This window comes from Panthera pardus, unplaced genomic scaffold (assembly GCF_024362965.1).
Source record: "Panthera pardus isolate Hobbes unplaced genomic scaffold, ASM2436296v1 HiC_scaffold_16, whole genome shotgun sequence".
Taxonomy (NCBI): domain Eukaryota; kingdom Metazoa; phylum Chordata; class Mammalia; order Carnivora; family Felidae; genus Panthera; species Panthera pardus.
The window spans coordinates 59,416,424-59,443,666 of NW_026526721.1; the positions used below are offsets into that span (position 1 = coordinate 59,416,424).

Sequence of the window (27,243 nt, forward strand, 5' to 3'; positions counted from 1 at the left end):
CCAGGAACTCCCGCTATTACTCTAGTCCATGTAAAAGTACCCCCTTGGAACTAAGCTATGCACAGCCTACACAACTTTAAGTAGCTGCCCTACCATTTGGCCCTTTTCAAAATGACTTCAGCCATTTTGTCATACAGATTTGGTAAGGCAGGAAATAAAACAAGTTAGAGTTCTACTTCTAACAGAAATAGAACTGGGTCTGGTGAAATGGCTTATATTAGAAGATGGATATATTCAAAGACCTAACTTTTTGGTCACAGTTCATACTTAACTCAAGCGTTCTCTATACTAAAACTGCCATTCCTTTCATATTAATTTAGAAAAGTACAAGACAGGGGCACCTGGGTACCTGAGTCAGTTGAGTGTCTGACTCCGGGTTTCGGCTCAGGTAGCGATGTCAAAGTTCATGGGTTCAAGCCCGGAGTCAGGCTCTGTGCTGACAGCAAGGAGCCTACTTGTGGTTCTCTCTCTCCTTCTCTCTCTCTGCCCCTCCCCCGCTCATGCTGCATGCTCGCTCTCTCTCAAAATAAAAATAAACTTTAAAAAAAGAGTTTAAAAAAAAGTACAAGATATAACTATAAGATCTTGAGAATTATTCTTAATAATCATAATAAAATTCAAGCATATAAGTTATATGCATGGATTTAGTTCTCATGGGAGAAAATATAATTTCATTAATACTACCATTGCTTAAAACTATTTTCTTTTGAAATTGCCTTTATATATAAATTATAAGCCATTTCAAAAAAATCTCATTATTTTTATCAAAACAGTATTATTCAGTTTGATCTCTCCTCCTTCATTCACCATTTACTCCAAATGACTTAAAACTACTTTCAAGTTCAGTCTACAAAAAACAGATTTTTCCAGCACTAGAGATAATAAAAAAGCAAATGAGGAACATTCTGAATGTAATTTCAAATGGTGGGTTTCGATTATGTTTTGAGCAATAGCAGCATATCAGAACAAATATTAAATTTCCCACAGTAACCACTCTGAAGTAGACAACTTAAGTTATCACATGTATTTTTTTTTCTTTTAATCAGTTTCATTTATTACCTTAGAGTCACACCCTTATAATATCTTATAGCAAATCAAATGACAACAAAGTAATATAAACACAGATAAGTCCCCCTGACCCACTTCAAAAAGGCTGTCAGTTTGCCCAGAAGTTTCCAAGTCCAAAAGAATCCCAGAGATCCAAAGTAGTCCCTGACTAGTTGCTCTCCACAACTAGAAAGAAAAGGAACCTAAAGTGTTATGGTCCAAACTAAAGTACCAAGCTGCACAAGATAAAGATCCCCTTGATAATACCAAACAGTATCAGAGTGGAAGCCAGGGATCACATGTCCCAAGTACTTGAGACTTGTCTTACATCTTAACAGAACCTTTCTACTGAAACTGACCAGCCTCGGGAGGTGAAAAACAAACAATTCAGGAGAGAGAGTAAGAATCACCCATTTTATCAGCCAAAAATGCCACTCATATGATTATGATGTCACTGGTTGCCATGGGCAAATCTAAAAAAAGTACCAAAAAAATTCAGACTTCAGCAACACAGGTTAGCTACAGTTGCCTTAAGCAGTGAGTTTTCAAAGTTCAGGAGGGGAGGGGTGCCTGGGTGGCTCAGTCGGTTAAGCGCCCGACTTCAGCTCAGGTCACGATCTCACAGTCCGTGAGTTCGAGCCCCGCGTCAGGCTCTGGGCTGATGGCTCAGAGCCTGGAGCCTGCTTCCGATTCTGTGTCTCCCTCTCTCTCTGCCCCTCCCCCGTTCATGCTCTGTCTCTCTCTGTCTCAAAAATAAATAAACGTTAAAAAAAAAAAAATTAAAAAAAAACAAAGTTCGGGAGGGGAGATTTTTAAAAACACTCCCCACTCTCTTAAGATTCTTTCTTCAAAGGAGGTAGAGGTTACGAGCCTCGCATGTGTATTCTTAAAAAAATCCCCAAAGGATTCTGCTCTTAAACACTCCCAGAAATCTATTGAGCCCTATTACATTTAAAGCACTGTCTTGTGTAGACTAGGTTCATGTCATCACATCTATTCCTCCAGAGCAATCTTACAGGTTTATTATCCCGCCTAGACTTACATCCCATTCTTGCTTCACTGACGTTTTCTTCTTCTTTACTTTCAGCGCTTTCCTTCCTCCTCCTCGGGTACCATAACGGTTCACTCTGACAAGTGACATCTAGAAGTAATAATCATACCACATTTTTAAAATATAAGACAAAGTGGTAATTAGGTATCACCAGATGGGAACAAAGACATCTAAGAAAATAAAGTGTCAGTAGAAAAATTTAAGCATTATGAAGGGAACAGCCTACCAAAAATACTTGGTTCTTTTACTTCACAATTAGAAAACTGTACTGATAACTATAATAAAACAGGTTTTAACTTGAAATCAGGTTTCAAGTTAATAACTTATGTATATTTGCTTAACAAAGAACTCCAGGAATAAGAATTATGACCTAAAACAGAGCTATGGCAGTAGTCACAAGCTTTGTCATCAGTTAAACTTCACCATTAATAGAGAAAATGTCAGTCAACATGCTAACAATCTAAAAGCAAAAGGAAAAAGGCAGAGAGTTGGAGTTCTTTATTAAGCATTCTAGCATTCAAAACCACTACCAGATATGTATGTGTTTACTTAAAATAAAGGTGGCCAAAGTTTAGAAAACAAGTGAGTTATATCATTTCTAGTATATTTCCACATAATACTAAATGGGGATGACTATTGATACTAAACTAGCATTTGGAAATTGCCAACATTTGCTTGGCACTTGAAATAGCAATGCTAAGGATACTGGACTAAACATTACACAAAATTTGAAAAAGACTCATAGTCTCTGTATACTAGGATTTTACAATATGTATATATGACTTTTAACAAGCAACACATATACATGAACTTCATTACACAGCTAAATAATTACAGAACTTTCCAGCTGACCCCCTTATTCCAAATTATCTTAAAACAAAAGACTGTAGTATTTTCCTTATGTACATTTTAAAAAATTATTTAGTCGACTGTAATAAAAACACCTAAATGCAAGTATTTTCATAGGCTTCTCCTTAGTCCTCTTTGCATTCTGTCTTAATCCATCATATTCATTCCTCAAACATGTTATCTATTTTCAGGTTTTACAATCCAGCAAAGAGAGAAACCTGGCTTTTACAAGTTAGAGAAAAATCTTTAACTTGTGTTATAGTGATCATGCTGATAATGATGAGGACAGTGAAGATGGTGATAATGATGGCATTAGCTAACACATATTATGTGCATGCTGTCTACAAGGTAGTGTTCCAAGTAAGCTCTTCCTACACAGTACTTCCTTTAATTCTAACAATAATTCCATTAAGTACTTACTATTTGTCACTCATTTTACAGCCAAGGGACAAATAGTTAACCAACTGTGAAGGTCACACAGTAAGTGGCAGAACCATAAATACCATTTTAAAAATGTGGAATAGAATAGAACTAAAAGTCCAGAACAAACCTTTACATTTACAATCAGTATATTTTCAACAGAGGTGCCGAGAAATAATTCAATAGGGAAAGAACAGTCTTTTCAACAAATGGTGCTGGAACAACTGGAAATCCATACAAAAAAGAATGAATTAAGACCTCTACCTCACAACATATATACAACTTAACTTAAACTACCAACTTCAGTGTAAGAGCTAAAAGTACAAAACTCCCAACAGAAAACGTAAGCATAAATCTTCATGAACCTTGGGTTAAGCAATGGTTTCTTAGATATAACACTAAATATAGAACACTAAAGAAACCAAAGAAAAAATAAAGTGGACTCCATCAAAATCTAAAACTTTTGTGCTTCAAAAGACACCATGAAGAAACTGAAATGAGGGGGCGCCTGGGTGGCTCAGTCAGTTCAGCATCTGACTTCAGCTCAGGTCATGATCTCACGGTTTGTGGGTTCAAGTCCACAACAGGCTTTACACTGATAGCATGGAGCCTGCTTCAGATTCTCTCTCTCCCCTTCTCTGCCTCTCTCCTGCTCATGCTCTCTCTCTCTCTCTCAAAAAAATAAACATTAAAAAAAGAAAGAAAGAAAATGAAATGACAGCCAACAGAATGGGAGAAAATATTTGCAATTCATATCTGATAAGGAACTTGGATCCAAAATATATTTTAAAAAAAAGAAAACCTTACAACTCAACAATAGAAACACAAATACTCCAATTTTATTTATTTATTTATTTATTTTTATTTATTTTTGAGACAGAGAGAGACAGAGTGCAAGTGGCGGAGGGGCAGAGAGAGAGGGAGACACAGAATCCGAAACAGGCTCCAGGCTCTGAGCTGTCAGCACAGAGCCTGACACGGGGCTCGAACCCACGAACCGTGGGATCATGACCTGAGCCGAAGTCGGACGCTTAACCGACTGAGCCACCCAGGCGCCCCATACTTGATATTTTTTAAAAGTGGAATTGTTTCACTAATTTTTTTCAACATTTAAAAAAGCTAAGCATGTGTATCATAATGTATTGAATTAGTGATTTAGTTGTAAGATTAATTTATTTAAATTCAAGTTAGTTAGCATATAGTGTAGTACTCGTTTCAGTAGAACCCAGTGATTCATAACATACATATAACACCCAGTGCTTATTCCACAAGTGCCCTCCTTAATGCCCATCACCCAATTAACCCATCCCCCACCCACCTCCCCTCCATCAACCCTCCGTTTGTTCTCTGTATTTAAGAGTCTCTTATGGTTTGCCTTCCTGTCTGTTTTTAACTTATTTTTCCTTCCCTTCCCCTATGTTCATCTGTTATGTTTCTTAAATTCCACATAAGAGTGAAATCATATGATATTCGTCTTTCTCTGATTGACTTATTTCGCTTATTATCATACACTAGTTGCATCCACATTGTTGCAAATGAAAAGATTTCAGTCTTTTTCATCACCAAGTAATATTCCACTGCATATATACAGTATAATGGGATATACATACATTATTAATTAATTGTTGATTAATATATCTTATAAGCACTTATTTATGCTAAGCACTTCACATTTAATCCCACAACGCTATGAGGCACATACTTTCTTGAGAGACAATACAGCACAGTGGTTAAGAGTACACTCTGGGGGCGCCTGGGTGGCGCAGTCGGTTAAGCATCCGACTTCAGCCAGGTCACGATCTCGCGGTCCGTGAGTTCGAGCCCCGTGTCAGGCTCTGGGCTGATGGCTCGGAGCCTGGAGCCTGTTTCCGATTCTGTGTCTCCCTCTCTCTCTGCCCCTCCCCCATTCATGCTCTGTCTCTCTCTGTCCCAAAAATAAATAAAAAATGTTGAAAAAAAAATTTAAAAAAAAAAAAAAAAAAAAAAAAGAGTACACTCTGAAACCAGACTGTCTGGGTTCACATCCCAGCTTTGCCAGTAATTGTAAAATGGAACTAATTAAATACATAAGGTGCTTAGATCCCCTGCCTCGCACATACTAAGTTCTATTTAGGATTAATGACGATGATGTCACTGGTAGCTATTAACCATTTCTCAAATGAGAAAAATGGGGCTTAGAGAGATTACGTATATTATATTGCTCAAAGTCACAAATAATGGGCAGCTTGGAGGTGACATTCAACACCAGGTCTAAATGTAATGCACCGCCTAGAAAATGGTACCAACACTGTGTTATGTCTGATTGGTTCTATATTTTCCAAATTCTCTACAATGAACCCAGGTTACTCCTAAGATAATTCATTTCATGTTACATTATTTAAAATCCTATACTTATTCAGGGGCTGAAATTCTACAAGCCTCAATTGTGAAAAACCTACCATGAATCTGAAGTATGCAAAAACTTATGAGCAGTCAAAAGGCCCAGGTACTTGTTTCTTTCATTCGTGAGGCCCTCAACATCACAATATTTGAAATTTAGGAAAAGCAGTACTTTTTAAATCATAGCTATTTGTACACTAATGGTGACTTCTGATGATAAATATAATGTATTCAAACAGAACTTTTCTTAAGCAAAGAGACAAGGAAATTAATATAAACAATTGATCAAATGCCTGAGTATTATTTGTGGAAATATCAACAGTTATCAATTTTAGCATAAGAAAATGTTAGGTTCAAAACACCTCCATATTCACTGCCGAAAACAGTGGTGAAATGAAGGGATATGCTATGGTCTGAATGTGTCCCCCCCAAATTCATGTTAAATTCTAACCCCCAAAAGTGATGGAATTAGGAGATGGATGGAGCCTTTGGAAAGTGGGGTCTTTGGGAGGCAGAGCCCTCATGAATGGGGCTAGTGCCGTCATAAAAGAGGCTCCAGAGAGATCTCTAACCCCTTTCACCATGTGAGGACACAGCAAGGTATGCTGGCTATGAACCAGGAAGAGGAGCCTTACCAGAACACGACCATGCTAGAGCCTTGATACTGGACTTCCCAGCCTCCAGAACTATGAGAAAAAAACCTCTCATTTATAAGCTATCTAGTCTAGTATTTTGTTATGAAAGTCTGAATGAACTGAGTATACAACTGTTATCTTTTTTTTTTTTTTTTTTTCACTTCAATTTAGCCTAGCAAAGCTGGCTGTGGTTACTCTAAGACAACTCACAATGAATCATGACCATTGTATAATCCCTGACCCTTGAGTTTGGGCAGGATCCATGGCTTATTTAGTTTTTTTTCCCCCGTGATTTGTTTTATCCAGTAAAACAAGACAAATGTGAGATATCCTTCCTTTGATCACATTACGTTATATAAGTCTTATATATAGTCTTATAAGTCTTATATATAAGCCTTATGTTATATAAGGAGAGTAGAGCAAGAGAGTCCTCCTGCTGGCCTTGAAGAAGCCAACTGTCACTGTGACTGTCTGTAAAAAGGGCCATATGGTGGGGGCAGGGGGTGGGGGAAGGGAGGGTGCCTGGATGGCTCAGTTGGTTGAGCGTCTGACTCTTGATCTCAGCTCAGGTGTTGACCTCAAGGTCATGAGTTCAAGTCCCACCTTGGGCTCCACACAGAGCATACACTGGGCGTGGAGCCTACTTAAAAAGGGGGGAGGGGCCGTATGGCACAGAATTCAGACAACTGTGGGAAGCCCCCAGCAGAAAGTCAGTATGAAGACCACCACGCCCCCCTCCCAAGGCATACAAGGCATACAGACACAAGGAAATGAATTCTGCCAGCAACCTAAGTGAGGTGAGCCTCAAGGAAGATTTTTCCCAAGCTGGGTTCCAGATGAGAATGCAGACCACCAACACCTTAATCACAACTTTGTGAGACCCTAAGCATGGTACCCTGTCCACAGGAATTGTGAGATAATAAATGAGTATTGTTTTAAGTCACTAAGTGTGTGGTAATTTGTAACACAGCACAGGAGACTAATGTACTGGCCAACTCTAAGTTCAGCCTGTGTGTGCTAAGATCACAAAGGTAGAACTAAGCTGCTATCCCACCTATGGACTTCCTTCCACCAACAAATTTCATGAAGGAATGAAGGAGAGGCATATTTTGGCACTTTTATGTACTAACCCACAGTTACACATCAAACTTTTGTAACATGGGAACCACCTTTGCACTGAAAAGTGTTCTCCTGAACATCACCAATAAAGATGACCATATTTTTCTTAACCCAGGATCAGACTCTATGGTCTGACAGAGAGATTCTTGTGCTACTCAGAGAAATCAGATTTCATACGGGAGCTATAGTTTACATGTTGAAATGTCAGACTGTAGAGATATTCTGACGGTTTGTAGTACTAAGGAGTACAAAATCAGCACAGCCCAGAAAATCTAGGCCTGTTTGGAGAAAATCTAAAATATCAATAGCTTCCTAACAGATAAAATTATTGGTGTCGTCTTACCTTTCAAGCCCTTTCCAACTCTACAGACTCCCACTCCTGGAAGCCCTCCCCTCCCTTGACTTCCATGGCACTCTTCCTCCTGGTTTCTCTCCTATTCATCTATCCCTTTCTTTGCAGGCTCTGTTGGCGCCTCCTCAGATACCACATAACCAAGAAGCCTCACCCAGTTGTATCCCAATCCTCTTGTCTTTCCATTGGACACCCTCTCTCTTCATGCAATAATTCTTTTTGGATGACACTGGCGATAAAATAGTAAACAGGTCTAATACGGTGCCAATTCTTATGCAGCTTGTTTGCTAGATCACCAATAGGCAGTTCACCTCTTCCCTCAGTGATCTCACCCACACCCTTAAGCAAAACTACAAATGCACTGAGCAAACAAGCACAAATCAAGGCTCCACACCTTTCCTCAACACACCTCATTTCCAACTGCCTTCTGGGCACATCTTCCAAATGTCTCACATACAGTGTAGTCAAAATACAGCTTATCATCCATGCTCCTCCCTCCCCACCAACCTCTAGTTCTTGATATACAATTGGCGTGCTCCGAACTTACAGAATTACCATCCTTCTGTTTGCTCCGGTTTAAAACCTTAGCATCATCTTCTGTTCCAATCAGATACAGATCTATTCACTCTTTCCCTGAAATATGTCTCTCCCCTATCCCCACTTCATTTCTACCACCACCGTTTTTGTCCAAGCTCTCATTTCTCCTAATTGAACTCCCTTTCACCCATTTGCTCATTTCATTATACATTATTTCAACAAATATTTTGAAAGCACCTGCCAAGCGCCAGTCACGAGATACAGAAAGAAAGTACAATAGGCTGCACCCTCACAGAGCTTAGGGTTTATCAGAAGACCACAATTAAATGAGTAATTACAAAAAATGGGTAACACAGAAAGTAAATTCAGTGTCATGGAAATACCTTACTCTACAAAGTAAGAAAAGACCACTGCATTCCTCTAATTGCCCCCAAAATGTTTAAGCTGAGAGCTAATGTATGAATAAAGCTAGAAGTGGGGGAAAAAAATGTTTCCGGTGGCAGAAAAGGCATTTACAAGTGGTTTGAGCAGTTTGACTAACAGATTTGAGGTGAGAGGCTAAAAAGAGGATAAAAAGAAAGGCGGAGGCCAGATCATGGCTTTGTAAGCTACAGTAATTTGAACACTTATTCTAAAGAACCCATAGGAAGTCACTGGAGGATTTTAGATAAGGTAAATTATGATGAGATTTGACTAGTGGAAAACTGATGAAAGGGAAACAAGTCCAAACGCTGTCCTTTCCAAACACTGTCCTTTCAATCAATCCTCTACCCAGATGTAAGAATACAATATAGCTCTCAGCCCTTTGCTTTCTTCCCCAAAAGATTTTACTGCTCCCTCCCGCAGGGAGGCACTCGGACCCTCTCCCTGCCTTGCGGCCCGGCTGACTTTTCTTTCCAGTCTTTTCTCCTCACATCTCCCATACATTCAGCTCTCGTCTTCACGAGTAGTTCCACCCATTCTTTACGTTCCGCGTGGAACACCCTTCACACTTTCACTCCCTTCCTTCCACGCGGCTAACTCCCACTCATTCAAGCTGCCCCTCCTGATACACTCTTTCCCGGCCATCAGTCGACTTAAATGACCCTCCCAGTCCCCAAGTACCCTGGGTAGTCAGTCTGTCTCCTACTAGACTGTAAACTCCTTAAAAGCTACAACAGGGTAGCCCCAACTCTCAGCTCTGCGCACAAGTGCCCGACAGCGGTGCACACACTCAGGGTACGCCTAAGGGGAGCGTGCCAGACAGCAACACACCCAGACACGCAACCTGACACGCACACACACTAGCAAAACACAGAGTCGCCGTGCGCTTTCCGTAGTAAAGATCCTCCACCCAGACGCCCGGAGCTCTAGGGAACAGAAGGGAGACGCCACCACCGTTCTCTCCGCCCTGTAGCCCGGTCCCTAAGACTCGGTCGGGCTGCAGGCTGAAGGCCTCCGCCACGTCATCGCAACCTGCCTTGCCGTTTCCCGACGGCTGCCTCCACCGCCACTAAAACTTCAAGCTCCAGAACTGCCGGGCCCGCCACAGGTTAACGCAGCCCGCCACTTCCGGAATGTTGCCTAGGCTACCCGAGGGCCGTACATCCGGTGGGGCCAGAGCGCAGGCGCGTCCCAAAGGCTGGCAGGGAGTGTGGTGGGTGGAGGCAGTCCCTCGTCCGTGTGCTCTGTGCAAGGTTCTGGGCAAAGCTTTCGAGGGTAGGCATGTAGCATTAGCCAGTTTCTCGTGAATTCTCTAAGAGAAAGATGTCGCTCTCCACACGAAGCTTGACTTGCATTCACCTTTTTTTTTTCCAGAAATATTGCCGCCTATCAATGTGCCATAGACTAATGCTAGGTCCTGCGGGATCTAAAAATAGGCAAGATCCCTGTCTTCAGAAAGCTTACTGCATAGTAGTAAACAGCTGTCAACAGACACAAATGTAAAATTAGGACTGTGACAAGTGCTAGAAGATACTAACTAGATACGAAATTTATAGGAATATTTGTTGGAATTACTCAGGAAAGCTGAAAAGCATGGGTCAGCTACCAAGAAAGAATAAAACATTCCTGCAGAGGGAGCCACATACGCAAAGCTGTGTGGCAAATGCAATAAAAAAAAAAAAAAACAAAAACAAAAACAAAAAACTGGAAGTTCAGTATATCTGGAGATCAGAGAGCAGTGGGAGCTTGTTAGAGAAGCTGACTTAATAGGTTAGCCCCAGAACAGGAAGAGCTGTGTAGGCTATGGTAAGGACTTTACAAAGCATTTTATTTGAAAATGGAGTTAATTTGCTCCAGTAAGACAACTTCGTTTAGTCCCTGGTTTTCTACTGTTAAGACACATCCGTACAGGGATCATCAGCAAATACATCTTCAGCACCTTCTAGATGCAAAGAACTACCTTGAAACAGTTTCCACTCTGATTGGGGAAATTTTATGTACATATATTGACGGGTCAATCAATATAATCACTCCCTGCATACATTCTCAAGTCCCTGCCCCTCTCTGAATTACTGTAATTCTGGGCAAAACCACAGTTCTGGCCATTGCAAAACTCCTAAGTGCCTGCATCTTTGCAGCTGAAACTGGAAGGAGAAAAACACCCAACATGCTAACTTTAAATTCATGATTACTAATTTTAAGTGTGCCCTTAAAAGATGCCTGAAGACCATATTAAAGATGCCCCAGTAGGGGCGCCTGGGTGGCTCAGTCGGTTAAGCGGCCAACTTCGGCTCAGGTCATGATCTCACGGTCAGTGAGTTCAAGCCCCACGTCGGGCTCTGTGCTGACAGCTCGGAGCCTGGAGCCTGTTTCAGATTCTGTGTCTCCCTCTCTCTGACCCTCCCCCGTTCATGCTCTGTCTCTCTCTGTCTCAAAAATAAATAAACGTTAAAAAAAAAAATTAAAAAAAAAAAAAAGATGCCCCAGTGATTTCTCCCACCTTCCTACAGGACGACTTTATACCTTCTGTCATGGCCAACGTATCTTCTTCTGTCCTCAGTCTTAGCCAGTGACCTTGCTTCCTACTTGATTGATAACACTGAAGCAATCTGAAGAGAATTTCCATAAGCTCCCATTGCTAATTCAGTCCTTCTATCACATCTTTACCCACAAATCTGCCTTCCAGAAGCTCAACAAAACCTAAACAAAAGAAAGATGAAGAACATTACATCAGTGTACATAATAATTAAATTGCTCAGAACCAGTAATAATAATTTTTAAAAAAATGTTTTAAGCTGCCGGAGAGAAACATTACAGAGAAACAAAAATAAGGATAACATTTTATTTCTCATTAGAACTTTGTAAGCAAAAAGACAGCATAGAACATTTAAGTGTATTGAAAGAAAAAAGGTGTTAACCTAGAATTCTTTTCTGTCAAAAATATTTTTTTCAATGAGAATGCTCCCACACATAACTGCTTCCACACATAACTGATACAATTTATCACCAGGAGATCCTCACTATGAGAAATGTTAAAGTAAATACTTGAAGCAGAAGGAAAATAATACCAGATAGAAATCTGAGTCTACATAATGAAGAGCACTAGAAATACCTTTAGGGATAAATATATACAATTATTTTTCTTATAATTTTAATCTCTTTAAAAGTAATTAACTACTTAAATAAATATAATAAAAATGTATTATGAGGTTTATGGTATATGTAAAAGTAAAATGCACAGGAACAATTGTATAAAGGCCAGAGTAGACCAGTGGAAGTCTATTATTGTAAGGTTCTTAAATTATTCCTGACATATATAATATTACTTGCAGGTAGATGTAATAAGTTAAAGATGTGCATCATAAACCTAAAGCCATCACTAAAATAATAAAAGAGATATTTATAAAAAAAGACATTACAAAAGAGATACTAAAATTTATTTGATTAATCTAGAAGCAGAAAAAGCACAAAAAAAGGAAACAACAGGCTAGAGAAATAGGAAATAAATATCAAGATGATAGATTCATATCAATTATTATATTAAATGTAAATGGTCTAGGTTTGCCTGGGTGGCTCAGTTGATTAAATGTCCGACTCTTGATTTCAGTTCAGGTCATGAGCACACAGTTTCCATGAGTTCAAGCCCCACTGTGCCAACATTGTGGAGCCTGCTTGGGATTCTCTCCCTCTGTCCCTCTCTCTCTGTTCCTCCCCCACTCATGCTGTCTCTGTCTCTCTCAAAATAAATAAATAAACTTTAAAAATAAATAAATATTGCAAATGGTCTAAATACCACTATTAAAAGGCAGAGATGGTCAGATTGTATTTTTTTTAATTGATGCCTATTAGAAGAAACATACACTAAATATAAAAATGGAAGTTTAAAGCACAAAGATGGAAAAAGATATATCATGCTAACATTAGTTAATTGAAAGTTGGAATGGCTTTATCAGTATTAGATGAACTAGTTTGCAGAGCAAAGAATATTACCAGGGATAAAAAAAGATGATTTCAGGGGTGCCTGGGTGGCTCAGTCAGTTAGGCGGCTGACTTCTGCTCAGGTCATGATCTCGCGGCCTGTGAGTTTGAACCCTGCATTGGGCTCTGTGCAGACAGCTTAGAGCCTGGAGCTTGTTTCAGATTCTGTGTCTCCCCCTCTCTCTGCCCCTCCCCCACTCACTCTCTCTCTCTCTCTCCCAAAAATAAATAAACATTAAAAAAAAAATTTAAAGATGATTTCACAATGGCAAAAAGGACATTCAATCAAAAATATGTAAAAATCCAATATATATATCCTATATATAAAAATCCTAAACATTTATTCACTTAATAAGAGAGCTTCAAAATAAATGCAGCAAAACTGATGGAACTGCATTGTAAAATAAAATATTCATAATTATAGTAAAAAATTTCAATGCCCTGTGGTGCCTGGGTGGCTTAGTGGGTTTGGCATTTGACTTCAGCTCAGATCATGGTCTCACAGTTCTTGCGTTCAAGCCGCATATGGGGCTTTGCATGCTGACAATGTGGAGTCTCCTTCGGATTCTTTCTCCCTCTCTCTCTGCCCATCCCCCACCCATGCTCGCGCGCATGCGCTCTCTCTCTCTCTCAAAAATAAACATTAAAAAAAAAACTTTTTTAAGAAATTTCAATGCCCTTCACTGAATAATTTATAATACAAGTAGGCAGAAAACCAGCAAAGTTATAATAGGCTTTACAACACTATCAATCGTTTTGACCTGATTGATATTTATAGAACACTACTCTAACAACCAGAAGAATAACAACCAGAACAACATTCCGTTCATGTATATACAGAAATTTTAGCATGATGGACAATAATCTGGACCATAAAACAAATTTCAATAAATTCAAAAATATTCAAGTCATACCAGGAATATTCTCTGACTATAATGTAATTAAATTAGAAATCAGTAATATAATGATTCTTGTCAAATCCCTCAAAATTTGGGGAAAAATAATATACTTATTAAAAAGCCATTAGTCAACAAGAAATCAAAACAATGTATTTTGAATTAAATGAAAATGAAATACAGCATTACAAAATTCGTGAAATGTAACTCAAATAGTACTTCAAAAGAAACATATAGCACTAAACACCTATATTAGAAAAGATCTCAAATCAGTGATCTCAGCTTTTGCCTTCAGAAATTAGATAAATAAAACAAATTAAATCCAAAGTAAGAAGAAAGAAAATAATAAATATTAAAACTGAATCAATAAAATAGGCCAAAAATAATAAAACTAATGACACTGACAGTTGAATCTTTGAGAAGATTAATTAAATAGCTAAACCTCTAAACAAATTGATCAGGAAAATTACCTATAAACTACCAATATCAGAATGAGAAAGGTGAAATATTCTATAGATGCAAAGAATGTATTTTGAACAACTGTATGGTAATACATTTGATAATATAGATAAAATGAACCACTTTCCTGAAAGACATAAATTACCAAAGCTTTCTCAAAAAAAAAAAATGCATAACCTGAATGAATAGCTCTGTATCTATTAAAGAAATTTAAATTCCAGTTACAAAAAAACCTTCCCACGTAGAAAACTACAGGCCCCGATGGCTTTACTGATGAATTCTACAAACATTTGGGAGGGAAATATCACCAATTCTAAACAAACTATCTCAAAAAAAATGGAAAAGGAGGGAATACTTCCCAACTCACACTCTGAGGCCACCATTACCCTGATACCCAAACCAGACCATTACAAAAAAGAAAAAAAAAAAAAAAAAGAAACAAACAAAAGCAAAAAAAAAAAAAAAAAAACAAGCAAAAAAAGAAAAACTACACACCAATATCTCTCATGAATATAGATGTAAAAATTCTTAGAAAATTTTTAACAAAACTCTTCTAACAAAATAATTATGCTGAGCGAAAGAAGCCAAACTAAAAAAAAGTACATACTGTGTGGATCCATTCATATAAAACTCTAGAAAATGAAAACTAATATAGTGACAGAAAACAGACCAGCTGTCACTTGGGAATAGAAAGGAAACAAGGAAGGAAGCAGGAGAGAGATATAAAGGAGGAAGGAAACTTTAGAGAGTAATGAATATATAGATAATGGTTTCATGGATATGTATGTATATAACACAGGTGATATGTGTGCTTTAAATATGTGAAGTTATACTAAGAAATATGTCAGTTATACTAAGAAAGCTGTTTATATAGCTTTCTCTGGGTGGTCCAAATGTGAGCCAAATGTGTTCCCCAAACCATAAGATATCCTGCTTCTACTTAGTCTACCTCCAGCTTCCCCATTCCAACTTCGAATCAGTGTTTTTGAAGTCTTCCCTTCCCTTCACTATAAACCTTTTCCACTCCCCTCCTGTCTTTGAGTCTCTGACAAATGCAAGTGATAGTGGCCGAAATCCTCCCTATATTAAGTTCTGAATAAATAGTCTGTTTGTTCTCATACCAGTTGACTTTGTTTCCACAACTGCTTATATCTTTTAATGACATTGATTCTTCTTCATATTGGCAAGATTTGTAATAATATCTGATAAGATACCTTTCAGTGAGGTTTAAGAGCATTTTTTTTTATCCAATGTCTCTTCCAACATGAAATTTCTGGGTAATGGCCATAAGGAGCCTATTTTAGAAGTGTTGTGGGAAGCTGGGCTTAAGCTGTTCATGATAGGACTGGGTATAGTACAATATTTTGCCACATATCCGTGCAGCAGAGAAGAGTCTAATATCAGGCATATAATTTCTAAATGTATGGGCCTTCCTGTTAACAGTTCATAAGAACATAACCAATGTGTCCCTGAGGAAATGGATCAGATGGCCATATGGGCTAGTGGGAGTACTTTTACCCAAGGAAGCTCGAGTATTTCTGACAGTTTTGCTAATTTTAATTAAAGGACACCATGTTTCTTTGGATTTTTACAGAAGTTTGTAGGTGGTAAGGACAGCACAGTTTTTGAGAAGGGGTAATGCCTTACAAAGTTCTTTTAAAAGGATTCATATAAATCATGTCTTGGTCATTTAATATAAAAATTGGTATGTCCCAGGTTGGAAACAAAATCAAGTAGCTTTTCAGAGACTGAAAAAAATTTCAGCCAAGATTTTCAGCAAGAAAATGCTTCAACCCATCCTAAAAATAAACAAATCCTGTGGAGAGTGATTGCTGGATAAAATTCATCTGAAGGTATTCAAAGGATCCTTGAGGCTTTGGTTCCTACCATGCCTCATCTTTACAGTTTTTCCAGGATATGCTGTTCACAAGTAACACATAACCCACAAATAATCTCCACTGTCTTTTTAAAGTTTCCCACCAGTGTTGGTTTGAAATAGTAAGCAATTTGTCTTTACCCTGATGAGTAGCTTCATGGAGAAATTCAGCTAATATCCATGAAATCTTCTGGTGCCACCAAATGGCCTTCTTGAGCATGCTGAGGATTATCTTAGTGAAGGGTATGCTGCATTTTTCCATTCTTCTGTTTCCAAATCAGAGGCTAAATGTGAGTATTTGATGATAGCCTCTTTGACTCAATCCAGAGATTTATCCTTTGGGGGTTTAGTTAGTATCATAAACTTGGTTAAGACAGCTTGTTGGCTTCTTGGCAAAATGATCTGCCAAAGCATGTCCTTTAACTTCCATATTATCTCTGTTACCATGGGCCTCAATCTTTACCATGGGCCTCAATCTTTACAATAGCTGTCTCACTAGGAAGTAGAAATGCATCTAAAAATTCCTGAGCTTGTTGTCCACTTTCGATGGGGTGGTGAGGAAAGCAGAGGTGAGGAAACCTTTTTGTTTCTAAAAGCATCATGTACTACTCCACAAGCATACCTGCTATCTGCATGCATGTTTACTATCTTGTCTTTGGCTGGTTAACAAGTTCTAAGTGTTATCAGTTCTGCCATATGGACTAACTTTACCTCAGATAGAGGACTATCCTATAAAGGACAGTTTAGGTTAGTGACAGCATTAGAGATAGCTTGATAACTTCAGTTTCAATTTTGAAGTATGACCCATGAACAAATATTAGGTCAAGATTCTCAGTGTAAGTCTCTAATAAAGCCAAGCAAAGTACAGAAAAGTCCCATCACTGAAGTAACACAGTTATGGGGTTCCTCTTCTTCAGAGCAGAAGAGTGGTAGGATTTAGGGTGTTGCAGCAATAGTAATGTAAGGGGGAGAGGGTCAACAGAAATTCATAAGAGGTTAATCAACTCACTGAAAGGTGTTGTGTGTTTTCAGTCAGCAGTAAAGTCTGTACTGCATGAGGAACCATAAAGTCTAACAGGGAACCTGGAGCTAATTCCCCAGAAGCATCGACAAGTTTTGCAGTGGCAGTATTGCCATAACACAAAGGGTATCAGCCTTTGCAATGGGGTGAGGGTGAGGCTACAGCAAGTGATGGGTTTTTGATGGTTTCCATGAAGTTGAATTAAAACTCCAAGGCTTTAAGCCCCAGAACACTCATGCACAAATAAGCAAAAGGGTTTCTTTTGTTATGGATGTCAAGAGAAGCAGACTGTCAAAGAGCCTTCTTCAGGTTAAAGAAAGCTTGTGTAAAACCTGGGACCCCAGAAGACAGTGGATCTTACTGAAGACTTAGCCATTTCATAAAGAGGTGCCACAGTCTCAGAAAAAAAATGCACCCCTTGTCTGAAATATCCAGTGAGACCCAGATATCATCTCAGTTGTAGTTTTGTGAAAGGTCCATGATAGTCGTGGATTGTCTTTACCCTGTCATGAGAGAATGTTTTTCCCTCCCTACCCTAAATATACTACTATGTTTTCACAAAATTGTAATTTATCTTTTTTGCGACATTATGCCTTTTTTCTGCTAAGACTGAGAGCTATAGACTTCTCTGAACAAAGTAGGAAATCATCTATATATTATATCAGAAATAAACCACAAGAGAAACTCATATCTTTGTGTTCTTGATTAAGGACCTAAGAAAATAGGAGGGGGCTTTCAAAAAACCCTTAGGGCCTAGCTATCCATGTATATCCATGTCCTCTCAGATGAAGGCAAAAAAAAATACTGACTGTTCAGTGTAGGGATACACCCCGAAAAGGCACAGCAATGATCCACTACGTTGAGGGAGGTGGCTTGGGGAGGAACTGATGACAGGATGATATTTGGGTTAGGTACCAATGGGGAAGGAAAGATAACAATTGTATTGATATCCTGAGATCTTGAATAAATCAATATATTCTTTCCATTTCTGGCAGGACAGAAATGTTACAAGGATTAGTGCACGTTATGAAAGGACTCTCAATATAAGGCCCTCAACTAAAAACGTAAAGACTTTTTGGCTTAGGTTTCTACCCTTGGTGATGTGTGGGTAACAGTTTGGTAATATCTATCTGAACTTTAATAGATTCTGTTCCAATTATTTTTCCTATGTCCATGGGAACATTAGCCCATAGAGTGTCAAGTACAATCTCAAGATCTGTATCTGGAGTATACATTAAGTATAGTGGAGAAGGAAAGGATTATATAGAACAGACACAAGTTGATGAGGAATTGACAAGTCCTCTGAAACCTCAAGAAATAGTCCCTCTGGTGTCCGTTTTTAATATTACAGTTCTATTTGTGAAGTATATCTCTCGCTAATAAATTTGTAGATATGGTATCACAGAGCAGGAAACGATGTTTTTTGATCAAGGACCCAAGAGTTATAGTTAAGGGCTGGGAGATAGGGACAAATCTTTGAGTTATCTGAAATACTTACACTCGTGTTCTATATTTTCTCCAAAGAAGAAGTTAAGCAAAGATGACAGGATTTAATACAGCAAGATTAGTGCCGGCAAAAGCCATTTTTATTTATCCTGAAATCTCCTGTAGTTTCATCCTTGTGTTTACACCATTGAATTATGATGTAATCAACTTTTATTAAAAATGTTTCAGGTATGGCTTTAAGAAGATTTTGACTTATTTTTCAAGCCCATTTCCTGACCCTAAGGCTTTTTGTGGAGAGAGGAATCCTGTAGGTCCCTCTCCAGATTGGTCCAATCAGCTTGTGTTATCCAGGATTTAGCACTGGAGGTTCTGATCAACATGCATACAAATTGATATAGGTCAGGCAACTCTGGGTTATGTGCACCCAAAGAATTACAGATTCTTCTATGAATCTTTGCTAGTCTTGTTTGGGATTAGGAAAATCTTTCTTAATTCATCTTGGGTCTGAGGTTTAAATTCTATAGTCATCTGCATACCTGGCTTATGGGAGGGATAGACCATTGGAGGCAATTAGCATTTGGAGGTTTTAGAGAATTGTTGGGAAAAGATAGGAGGTCTGGACAAGGGAAAGAGGAAGGAGGAGGTGCAGAAGGAGGAATATTAGAGGGAAGGGGGCCACAGGAAGGCAACTGGAGGACCAGGAGGGGGAAGGCTTACTATGGAAATGAATCTAGATTATTGTTTAAGTTTGCCAAGTTTTTCACTAGCTTTGACCAAAGAATATTTTAGTGAAACAATTTTTGAACACAAAATTTCATTTGAAGGCCTCTGCAAACCAGTCAAAAAGTAGGCCCCATTGGATCTGAGAAAACTTCGTTCCTTTTCTTTTTTAAGACACCTGTCAAATGATTTTGTTCAAGTCTAGTGTCCCACAGAGTGGCCATTGAAGGCCCAGGTCATCCTTGGTGAAGTTATGTCACTTGAAACATAGGTGTAAGAATTAGAACTGTAGGGGGGCCTGGGTGATTCAGTCAGGTAAGCGTCCAACTCTTGGTTTCAGCTCAGGTCATGATCTCATGGCTTCATGGGTTCGAGCCTTGCATTGGGCTCTGTGCTGACAGCATGGAGTCTGCTTGGGATTTTCTCTCTCTCTCTCTCTCTCTCTCTCTCTCTCTCTCTCTCACCCTCCCCCACTTGTACTATCTCTGTCTCTCTCAAAATAAGTTAATTAATTAAAAAATAATAATTAGAACTGTAGTGAGCAGACACTTATCAGGAACTTCTCCAAAAGGAAGAGAAAAATTAGACTTAGCTGAGCCTGTAAGAGCTGGCAACTGAAAACGATGCTTGTGCACTTTGAGTCTTGAGATCACGACTTGAAGGTAGCTGCCTCCAAATGTAGACCCAACGACCTACACCTGAAGGCAGGTGGAAAAACAGAATGCTCTCTGTGGATCAAAACCAAACTCTAAGGACAAAACAAATGAAACAAAGGATAGGTGATCCAAAGCAAAGTTTGTCCAAAAGAATGCTGGCCCAGTGTTCTACGTTGTGACAAACAATACTTTTAGACAACATAGCACAAAACAGAAGCAGAAGAGAGAGTAAAAAGGGATGAAAAAGAACAGCCTGACTCCACCAAAGATGCCAAACAAATGGGAACCAATAACAAAACCCATGTATCCAACTGAGACTAGGTAGCCACAGAACTCAAAAGCGAGGAAAGGGGAGCTCAGACAAAAAGCTCACTTACCATGTCAACACACACTCAACACTGCGAGGGGTAAGGCGCAGGGGCCTTGGTGTGTATCACATCTGGTTAAAGGATGGAGTCCACGGTGACAGGCAGTGCAGACAACGTCTCATCGGAACCTTCAAGGAAAACTAGGGACATAAACAAAAACCACTCAAATGAAAACAGAGGTTATTTATTCAGAGCTTGCTGTAGCAAGCCACCATCACTTGTGGTTAACCAAGACTCAAAGGCAGGCAGGGGACTGGGAAAGCTTTATAATGAAAAAAAAAGGGAAGGTTTCAGAAATACTCTGATTGGACCTCGGTAGCACAGAGAAGCTGCGAGCAGGCTAACTAGAAGTGGGCCATTTTATGGTTTGTAGAGCATATTTAGCTTCCTCCAGTTGATCCTGAGCTGGAAGCAGAGGCAAAAACTGGGGAAGCTGGCAGTCACTGACCAAGTCCTGATTGTTCTGGGCCATTTGCTACAGAGACTGTGTTTTGTCTTCCAGGACCAGTTGCTGTAGAGGTTGGGGTCAGAGGTCTATTTTCATATATGGTCTGGTCATGATCTGTTTGTGTATTTAGCCTCTCACAGTGCAAGCTTGGGATTGTTAGATATTTTACAAGCCTGGCTGATGGACCATATTTAACTTTTTAGCTGTTGAACTAGGAGTCATACAATAACAATATTTGGCCATATGACATTTTAAACTTTCTAATACAATGTCAAATACGTTCTTCTTCCCACCCCCCTTATCCTTACAGCACCCTTGTGATCCTGGGAGGTTAATTACCTAAGGTCATTCTGTGGAATGACGATTAGATCACAGTATAGAGTGATTTGTAATATGTAATTCAAATTAGTATATATATATCATCTATAATGGCTTTAAAGTAAATATTTTGGGTTCTTTGCTAAGATAAAGGATCTGTTCTCATCGCTTCTAATTTCATTACTTACAGTTAGGGTCATAGCTCCTCCAAATACCTACAAGGCTGTCATGTGGAAGAAGGATTAGGTTTATTCCTATGGCTCCAGAGGGCAGAATTCATGCCAGTGAGTGGAAGAGAGGCAGATTCCAATTTAGAATGTGAAATATCATTCTAATAAGTAGCCACTTGCCCCCAAAAGAAGGATAAGGAGTTCCTTACCTCTTGTGGTATTGAGCAGAACTCTATGACCCTATCCCTTAGAGGGTGCCTCAACTGGCCAGTCCAGTTAAACTGGAAGAACTTTAGAAACTTCAAGTTTATGAAATTTTGTTAAATCCTAAAAAGAGGCATAGACATTTGAAATACAGCGGTTTAATATCATTCAAATTCTGGATGAAATTATTATATTTCTCAAAACAATGAGCTGCACTTTAAACTTTATTTTTTTAAGTGAAAATTATCCTAATAAGGAGTCTCTAACTCAATCTTCCATCAGTATTGGTTTCTGATTGCACAGTTATAAAACATTATACCAAATGTTTGGAACAAATTTTTGGTATTTTAGTAAGTTATAGGAATTCAATGAAGTTTTAAATTTAAAAAAAAAAAAAACCTTCCTTTGAACAGTAAATGCTAGGATTTCAATCTGTAACTTAACTCTTTGAACATCATCTCTTCTTCGTGGCTTCTCTTTAAATGATCCTTCAGGTTCAATGCAATTATCTTATTTTCTAGTTTACAAATAACTTGAAGCTAAAATAAAACAGTAAGTCCTCTTCTACACCTGAAGTGTGATTGTTCGACATTCCACAAAGACTTCCCTGGGATCCTCTGCCCACCTCACCCTTCATCTGCCTCTTCAAGTGTTCAAATTGAATCCCCTAAATTTTGCCAGAAGGGTATTTCCTTTTAATGATGGACTGTGGTTTCTCTCTTTTGAAAAACAATCCCGAATCCCAGGGATTCTCCCAGAATTTAAGAAATCATTGCAGAGGTAAAGTAGGCAAGAACTTGGGGCGGAAAGAAATGCCCACTGCATAAGCCTTGCTGCTCTGAGTCGTCCTTGACAACTTCCGGGAACAGACTTCAGGCGGTGTTCGAAATTGTCTCCTTTACCCTGTCTATTCATTGCTTTTATGACTGTACATATTTACTACATACAGCGAGGGAGAGAGAAAGCGATGATGTGAGGCACTCCTGGAGAAGAGAAGATGATAAATAAAACAGGTGTCTGGGAAGGGTTGCTGTTAGAGAAGGAAGAACTGAGCATTAATAGCCATCATTCAGATGGGCAGGAGTTCTCTGCAGGTAGCAGACAGGAAAAGCGAACTCGTGCACCCTCTTTGGGGACAGGCTCTGTTGCTTTCTATTTCTTCTCTTGCAGCCAGGGTACACATTTACTTGAGACAGACTGTTATTTCCTGTTCGGTGGCTGGTCAGGTTGACTCTTTAAGACTAGTGAACATTTCTAATGTATCTTATGCCTTTTTTTTTTTTTTTTTTTTTTTGAGGTTGAGTAGGGAAGAGATCTGTTGAAATTCTAGCTGGGTAAGTGGGGGATTCTCAGAAATGAGAAAGGGGGAAGGAAAACGATGTAGAAGCCGGAGAGCACAGCAGCAGCCCGAGACCCCCCTACCCCCCGCCTCCACTACTCTCGGCCCGCGACCTCCCGCGGAGACCCCAGGCGGCTGCATCAATATTTGATCGACCCTTCGCCCGCGCGCGCGTTGCCAGCACTCGCCGGTGGGGCTTGCCTGGCATCGCCCGAGCTGCGCTGTAGCGCCGGGGCCCGCAGGGGGCTTTGAAAGGACCAGCTCTGCGCTCGCCCCCTCGCCAGGGAGGCTCTGCTTCGCGGCAGGGGCGCGGCGCCCACCATGCGGGGCTGCCCGCGGCTGGCGCTGCTCTGTGCGCTGCTGCCCTGGCTCCTGCGGGCGGCGGCATCCCCGCGCCCCGCGCAACTCCTGGCGCGCGGAGACCCCCGCGACCCCGCCAGGGGCGCCGATTTCGATCGCGTCTACAGCGGGGTGGTGAGCCTCAGCACCGAGAACATCTACTCCTTCAACTACACCAGCCAGCCTGGCCAGGTAAGACACTCGCTCTCCTCGCTCGACTCCCAGGAACTTGCCAGATCTCAGAGCCCCGTCGCTGCTTTGGGTCCCCCGGGAATTGACCTCGGGAGCCCTTGGGGACCACAGGACCCTCGCTCCCTTTTCTCTTCAAAGCAATCACTGCCCTGCCAGAGCTGCCGCATCCCCCGCAACCGGCCTCCGGGACAACTCCGGTTCATCTCGCACCTTCCCTGGCCTGGTCCCCTGGCATTTCGGGCTTTGTAGAGGCGCAGGTTCCCTGCACCTTCCGTGGCTCCTGCCCCCTGGTGGGCCTTTCTCTAGGAAACTCAAGGTTTCTAGGGTTGCGGAGGGAAAGGTCCGCACCGCTGTTTCTAATCCCCTGCGGTTCTCAGAAGGAACCTCATTTCATTTGGATGATTCGGCCAGACCCTTCTATTTCATAGCGCATGGGGAGGGAGAGCTGCTCAGAATCTAAAATAGGAATGTGTGAGAATGGACGCAAGCTGCCTGCCGAGCCTCTGTGTGTTCAATAGTCATTTCCTGTGTTTTTGTACTACTGTCACACGTATGTACTTCAGAGAAAGCCACAAGACCTGGCCAGAGATGTCTGAACTGCAGCCAGCAGCTGATCTATGGAGGTTTTGATGTGAAATAAGGGTGGGTAATTGTCTGAAAGTTCTAGACCTATTTCTGTCAGGAACGGAGGTGACACAAGGGGAGGAAATGACTGTCACAGCAACTATCCCTTTGACACATATATTCTGATTATATAATGTAAAAACAAAATGCACAGTTAGGTCTTTCCTTCTAATATGGTACCCTCTAGGGCATAGAAAAAAAACAACAACAAAAACTCCCCAGTGTACCTGCCCCAGGCTGGCACCAAATCCTAAGGTGCTGTCACCGTGGCAGCAGAGCCCTGACCCTGGCTTGTCCTCTGCTGACCTTCAGGTTGTATGTCCTGAAGTGAGCAGGGTGACTCTGCAGAGCCATTCTATTGTGAACAAGTAGGAGGGGCAGCTTTTATCGCCCCAGTTCCATACAACTCATCTCTTCCTGTCCAGTGTGCAGTATGGGCCAGCTGACATGCACATGAGTTGTGTTACTAGCCCTATAATTTGATCAGAAAAAAATTCCGTGATCTCTGGGGTATCCTGTCAGTTTCCCCCTAAATCATCAGTAAGGAAACTCAAATGGTATGTGCAAAGTTCTGACATCAGGCTTTAGTAGTTCCTTGCACTTCTGCTTAGAAATGGATTGACCGTGTTGGGGGGTCGCCTGGGGGGTCGCTCAGCTCAGTTGGTTAAGCGTCCGACTCTTGATTTCAGCTCAGGTCATGATCTCACTGTTCATGGGACCAAGCCCCATGTCAGGCTCTGCACTGACAGCAAGGAGCCTGCTTAGGATTCTCTCTCTCTCTCTCTCTCTCTCTCTCTCTCTCTCTCTCTCCCCTCTCTCCGCCCCTCCCTCAATCAATTCTCCCTCCCTCTCTCTCTCAATAAATAAATAAATAAACATTAAAATAAAAGAAATAGATTGACTTTTTTAACTGTTGCTTGGCCTTTCGCCTTTAATATTTCGTGAGTTTCTCTACCACAGCACAGGTGCACTGCTTGCTTGACTTTCCTAGAACAGTGTGAGAGATTGAGGACAGAGCAGAGTCACGTTCATCTCCATATTCCAGTACCTAGCACAGTGCTTGGCACATGAGAGGTTTACTAATGTCTTTGAAAAGTGAATAAATAAGTAAAGAAAGATTTGAGGAACCTGGAATAAAACTAAATAAAATAGAATATGTACTTTTTAATTGGTTCAGAGTGTGAGACCATTCCAGATAAAAACATTTTTAACAGTTGTTATGAAATTAGGCCCTTTCCATGGTGCCTCTCTACATGTTTAAATACCTTTTATTGGGGCACCTGGGTGGCTCAGTTGGTTAAGCATCTGACTTCAGCTCAGGTCATGATCTCATGGTTTGTGGGTTCAAGCCCCATGTCGGGCTCTGTGCTGACAGCTAGAGCCTGGAGTCTACTCTGGATTCTGTCTCTCTCTCTCTCTGCTCCTCTCTTGTTCACACACACTCTCTCTCTCTCTCTCAAAAATAAACATTTAAAAAAATTTTTTTAAATACCTTTTATTTTATGAAACAATGGTACCTTTATTAAATAAATACCTTTTGTTTTATGAAAAATTAGTTTTTAAAATATCTTTGCATAATACAATAAAAAGTTGACAACCCCAGCAGTCCCTAAAAGTTCACTAGTCTGAGAAATACATTTGGGAACCATGGGACTGGTAGATAACTCAAGTGTTTATACTAGCAATCCCACCTTACGATAACATGAACACAATGCTTTTGGAGATAGCAGGATTTCATTGAAGGTTTGGAATAGCATAATGGAATTACAGAACAGCACAGGATAAGTGATAGATGAAAGCAGAAATCTAGGCAATACTGTCATAATGTTTACCGACTGTTCCCCACCAAGGAAAATTTCAAGATGGTGGCACTACTATTTAGGCCCTGCCTTATCACCATCTTATTGGCTACTTCCCTACCCCAAATGCTAGCCTCCCACTCTAAATTCTTGTTATTCATGAGAAGCAGTTTTGCCATCATTACTGAAGGGGTCTGCTAAGTGAAGATCTATGAACCCAAGAGCAAAAGCTTGGCCAGGACCTTTTTCCTTTAATCTGACAAAGTGTTGGTCAGGGATTCCTTCCCTGTAGGGGTCATTTCTCACCAATTGCTCTTCAGTGCCACAAAGAATTTGGTTTAGAAAAAGACATAATAAAGTATAATTTTGTGAGTTTTAATCTTTTTTCCTTTTCTCATCAAGCCATTGTTCTGTTTGCCTTTATTTTTTTCTTCAGTTTGGAGGAGAAAAGCTATTCTCAGTTTAGGCTTTGGGGAGGAGAGGAAGCTGCTTTGGGAGCCTTTGGCCCTAATCTTTCCTGTCAGCCACTGCATCTCCCTTACCAAACACTGTCCCAAGGAACTATTTAGCCAAGCATTTGTCATGCTAATTAGCTGAGGTCAGCATCAGGAAAGGTCTCACAGACCTTCTAGGCAGAGTAATGTAAATATGAAGCTGCCATTAAAAAAAAAAAAAAAACTGAAAGAATGGAGTGACTGCTTTAAAGAAGAAAAATGAAAATAAAGATCAAGTTACAGGTTAGGCAAGGTCATGAGTCATTTCATTTCCCTGGAGGGCAAGTATCTGGAGACTCCTTTCCAGGGGAGTAGGGTTTTACTTTGGCAAACAGAGTGTTCTAGAACTACAGGGCTGGAACTAAACTAGAAGGAAATCACCTTGTTGAGAAAGTCACCAGGCATATGTTTGACTGGGACAGAGGGCACAAAAGCAGGTTTATTGAGAAATGAGAATACTCTTGTAGAGACAGGTGGTGGCAATAATCAAATGTTTAAACTTGGGCTAGATGCTGATAAGGAGCTTTTAAATAAAAATCAAACTACCATGCAGCAAGATGTCTTCTTGGAGGCTTTCAGTAACAGAATACATTGGTCACCATAGATTTTTAAAATTGAAATGTTTCCCTGGAAATACTTCTTTTGTTTATTCAATGGAGACATGGAGACATGTATCTTTTAATGACATATGCTTTTCTATGCCCAAGGAACAATCCTTGGCTTTATTCATATCAACCAGTAGTTGCAGATCTAGAACCAGTTATACTGCCTCTTGGATCCAGATTCCAAAAGCCTAGCCAATTCTCATGAACGATGAAATACATATCAAGATGTTCCAGTAGTAACTTCTAACCACACGTTACTGGTTACATAAAAGAATTAAAACCTTGGATGTGATAGCCTCAGCTCCCCTAGTCTGAGATGTACTCTTCCTGTGTTCCTTACATACTGAGGCAGAGAAGCCCCCTCTGCTGGCTTCATACTTCATACTTCCTCTTACTGACCTGCTTGTTTGTGAGGAGGAAATCATCTCATTAGCACATTATCTGGCTGAACAGAATACCATAGACTGGGTGGCTTAAAA

The 27,243-nt window shown here is 40.2% G+C and overlaps 2 protein-coding genes across 15 annotated transcripts in view; one reads left to right on the forward strand and one right to left on the reverse strand.

The window, feature by feature from the left end:
* SPICE1 (spindle and centriole associated protein 1) overlaps nt 1-11,456 on the reverse strand; it is a 65,471-nt gene extending 54,015 nt beyond the window's left edge. For 6 of the 11 annotated variants that reach the window (XR_008422454.1, XR_008422453.1, XM_053903345.1 and 3 more), the window contains exons 1-2: nt 9,849-9,960; nt 2,090-2,188 (exon numbers count right to left, since the gene is read on the reverse strand). Coding sequence is in view for 8 of the 11 variants with exons in the window: in XM_053903345.1 (XP_053759320.1) it covers nt 2,090-2,188 (99 nt within the window). In the remaining 3 variants the exon portion in view is untranslated. Of the gene's footprint in view, nt 1-349; nt 538-2,089; nt 2,191-3,497; nt 3,592-7,843; nt 7,940-9,667; nt 9,785-9,848; nt 9,961-11,335 lie in introns of those variants that run through there. The other 5 variants (XM_019448393.2, XM_019448397.2, XM_019448394.2 and 2 more) reach the window with 5 other exon arrangements.
* Nucleotides 11,457-22,274: 10,818 nt separating this feature from the next.
* SIDT1 (SID1 transmembrane family member 1) overlaps nt 22,275-27,243 on the forward strand; it is a 110,136-nt gene continuing 105,167 nt past the window's right edge. For 2 of the 4 annotated variants that reach the window (XM_019448399.2, XM_019448401.2), the window contains exon 1: nt 22,275-23,242. In XM_019448399.2, the coding sequence (XP_019303944.2) occupies nt 23,033-23,242 (210 nt within the window). In that variant the 5' untranslated portion in view covers nt 22,275-23,032. The remainder of the gene's footprint in view (nt 23,243-27,243) is intronic. The other 2 variants (XM_019448400.2, XM_019448402.2) reach the window with 1 other exon arrangement.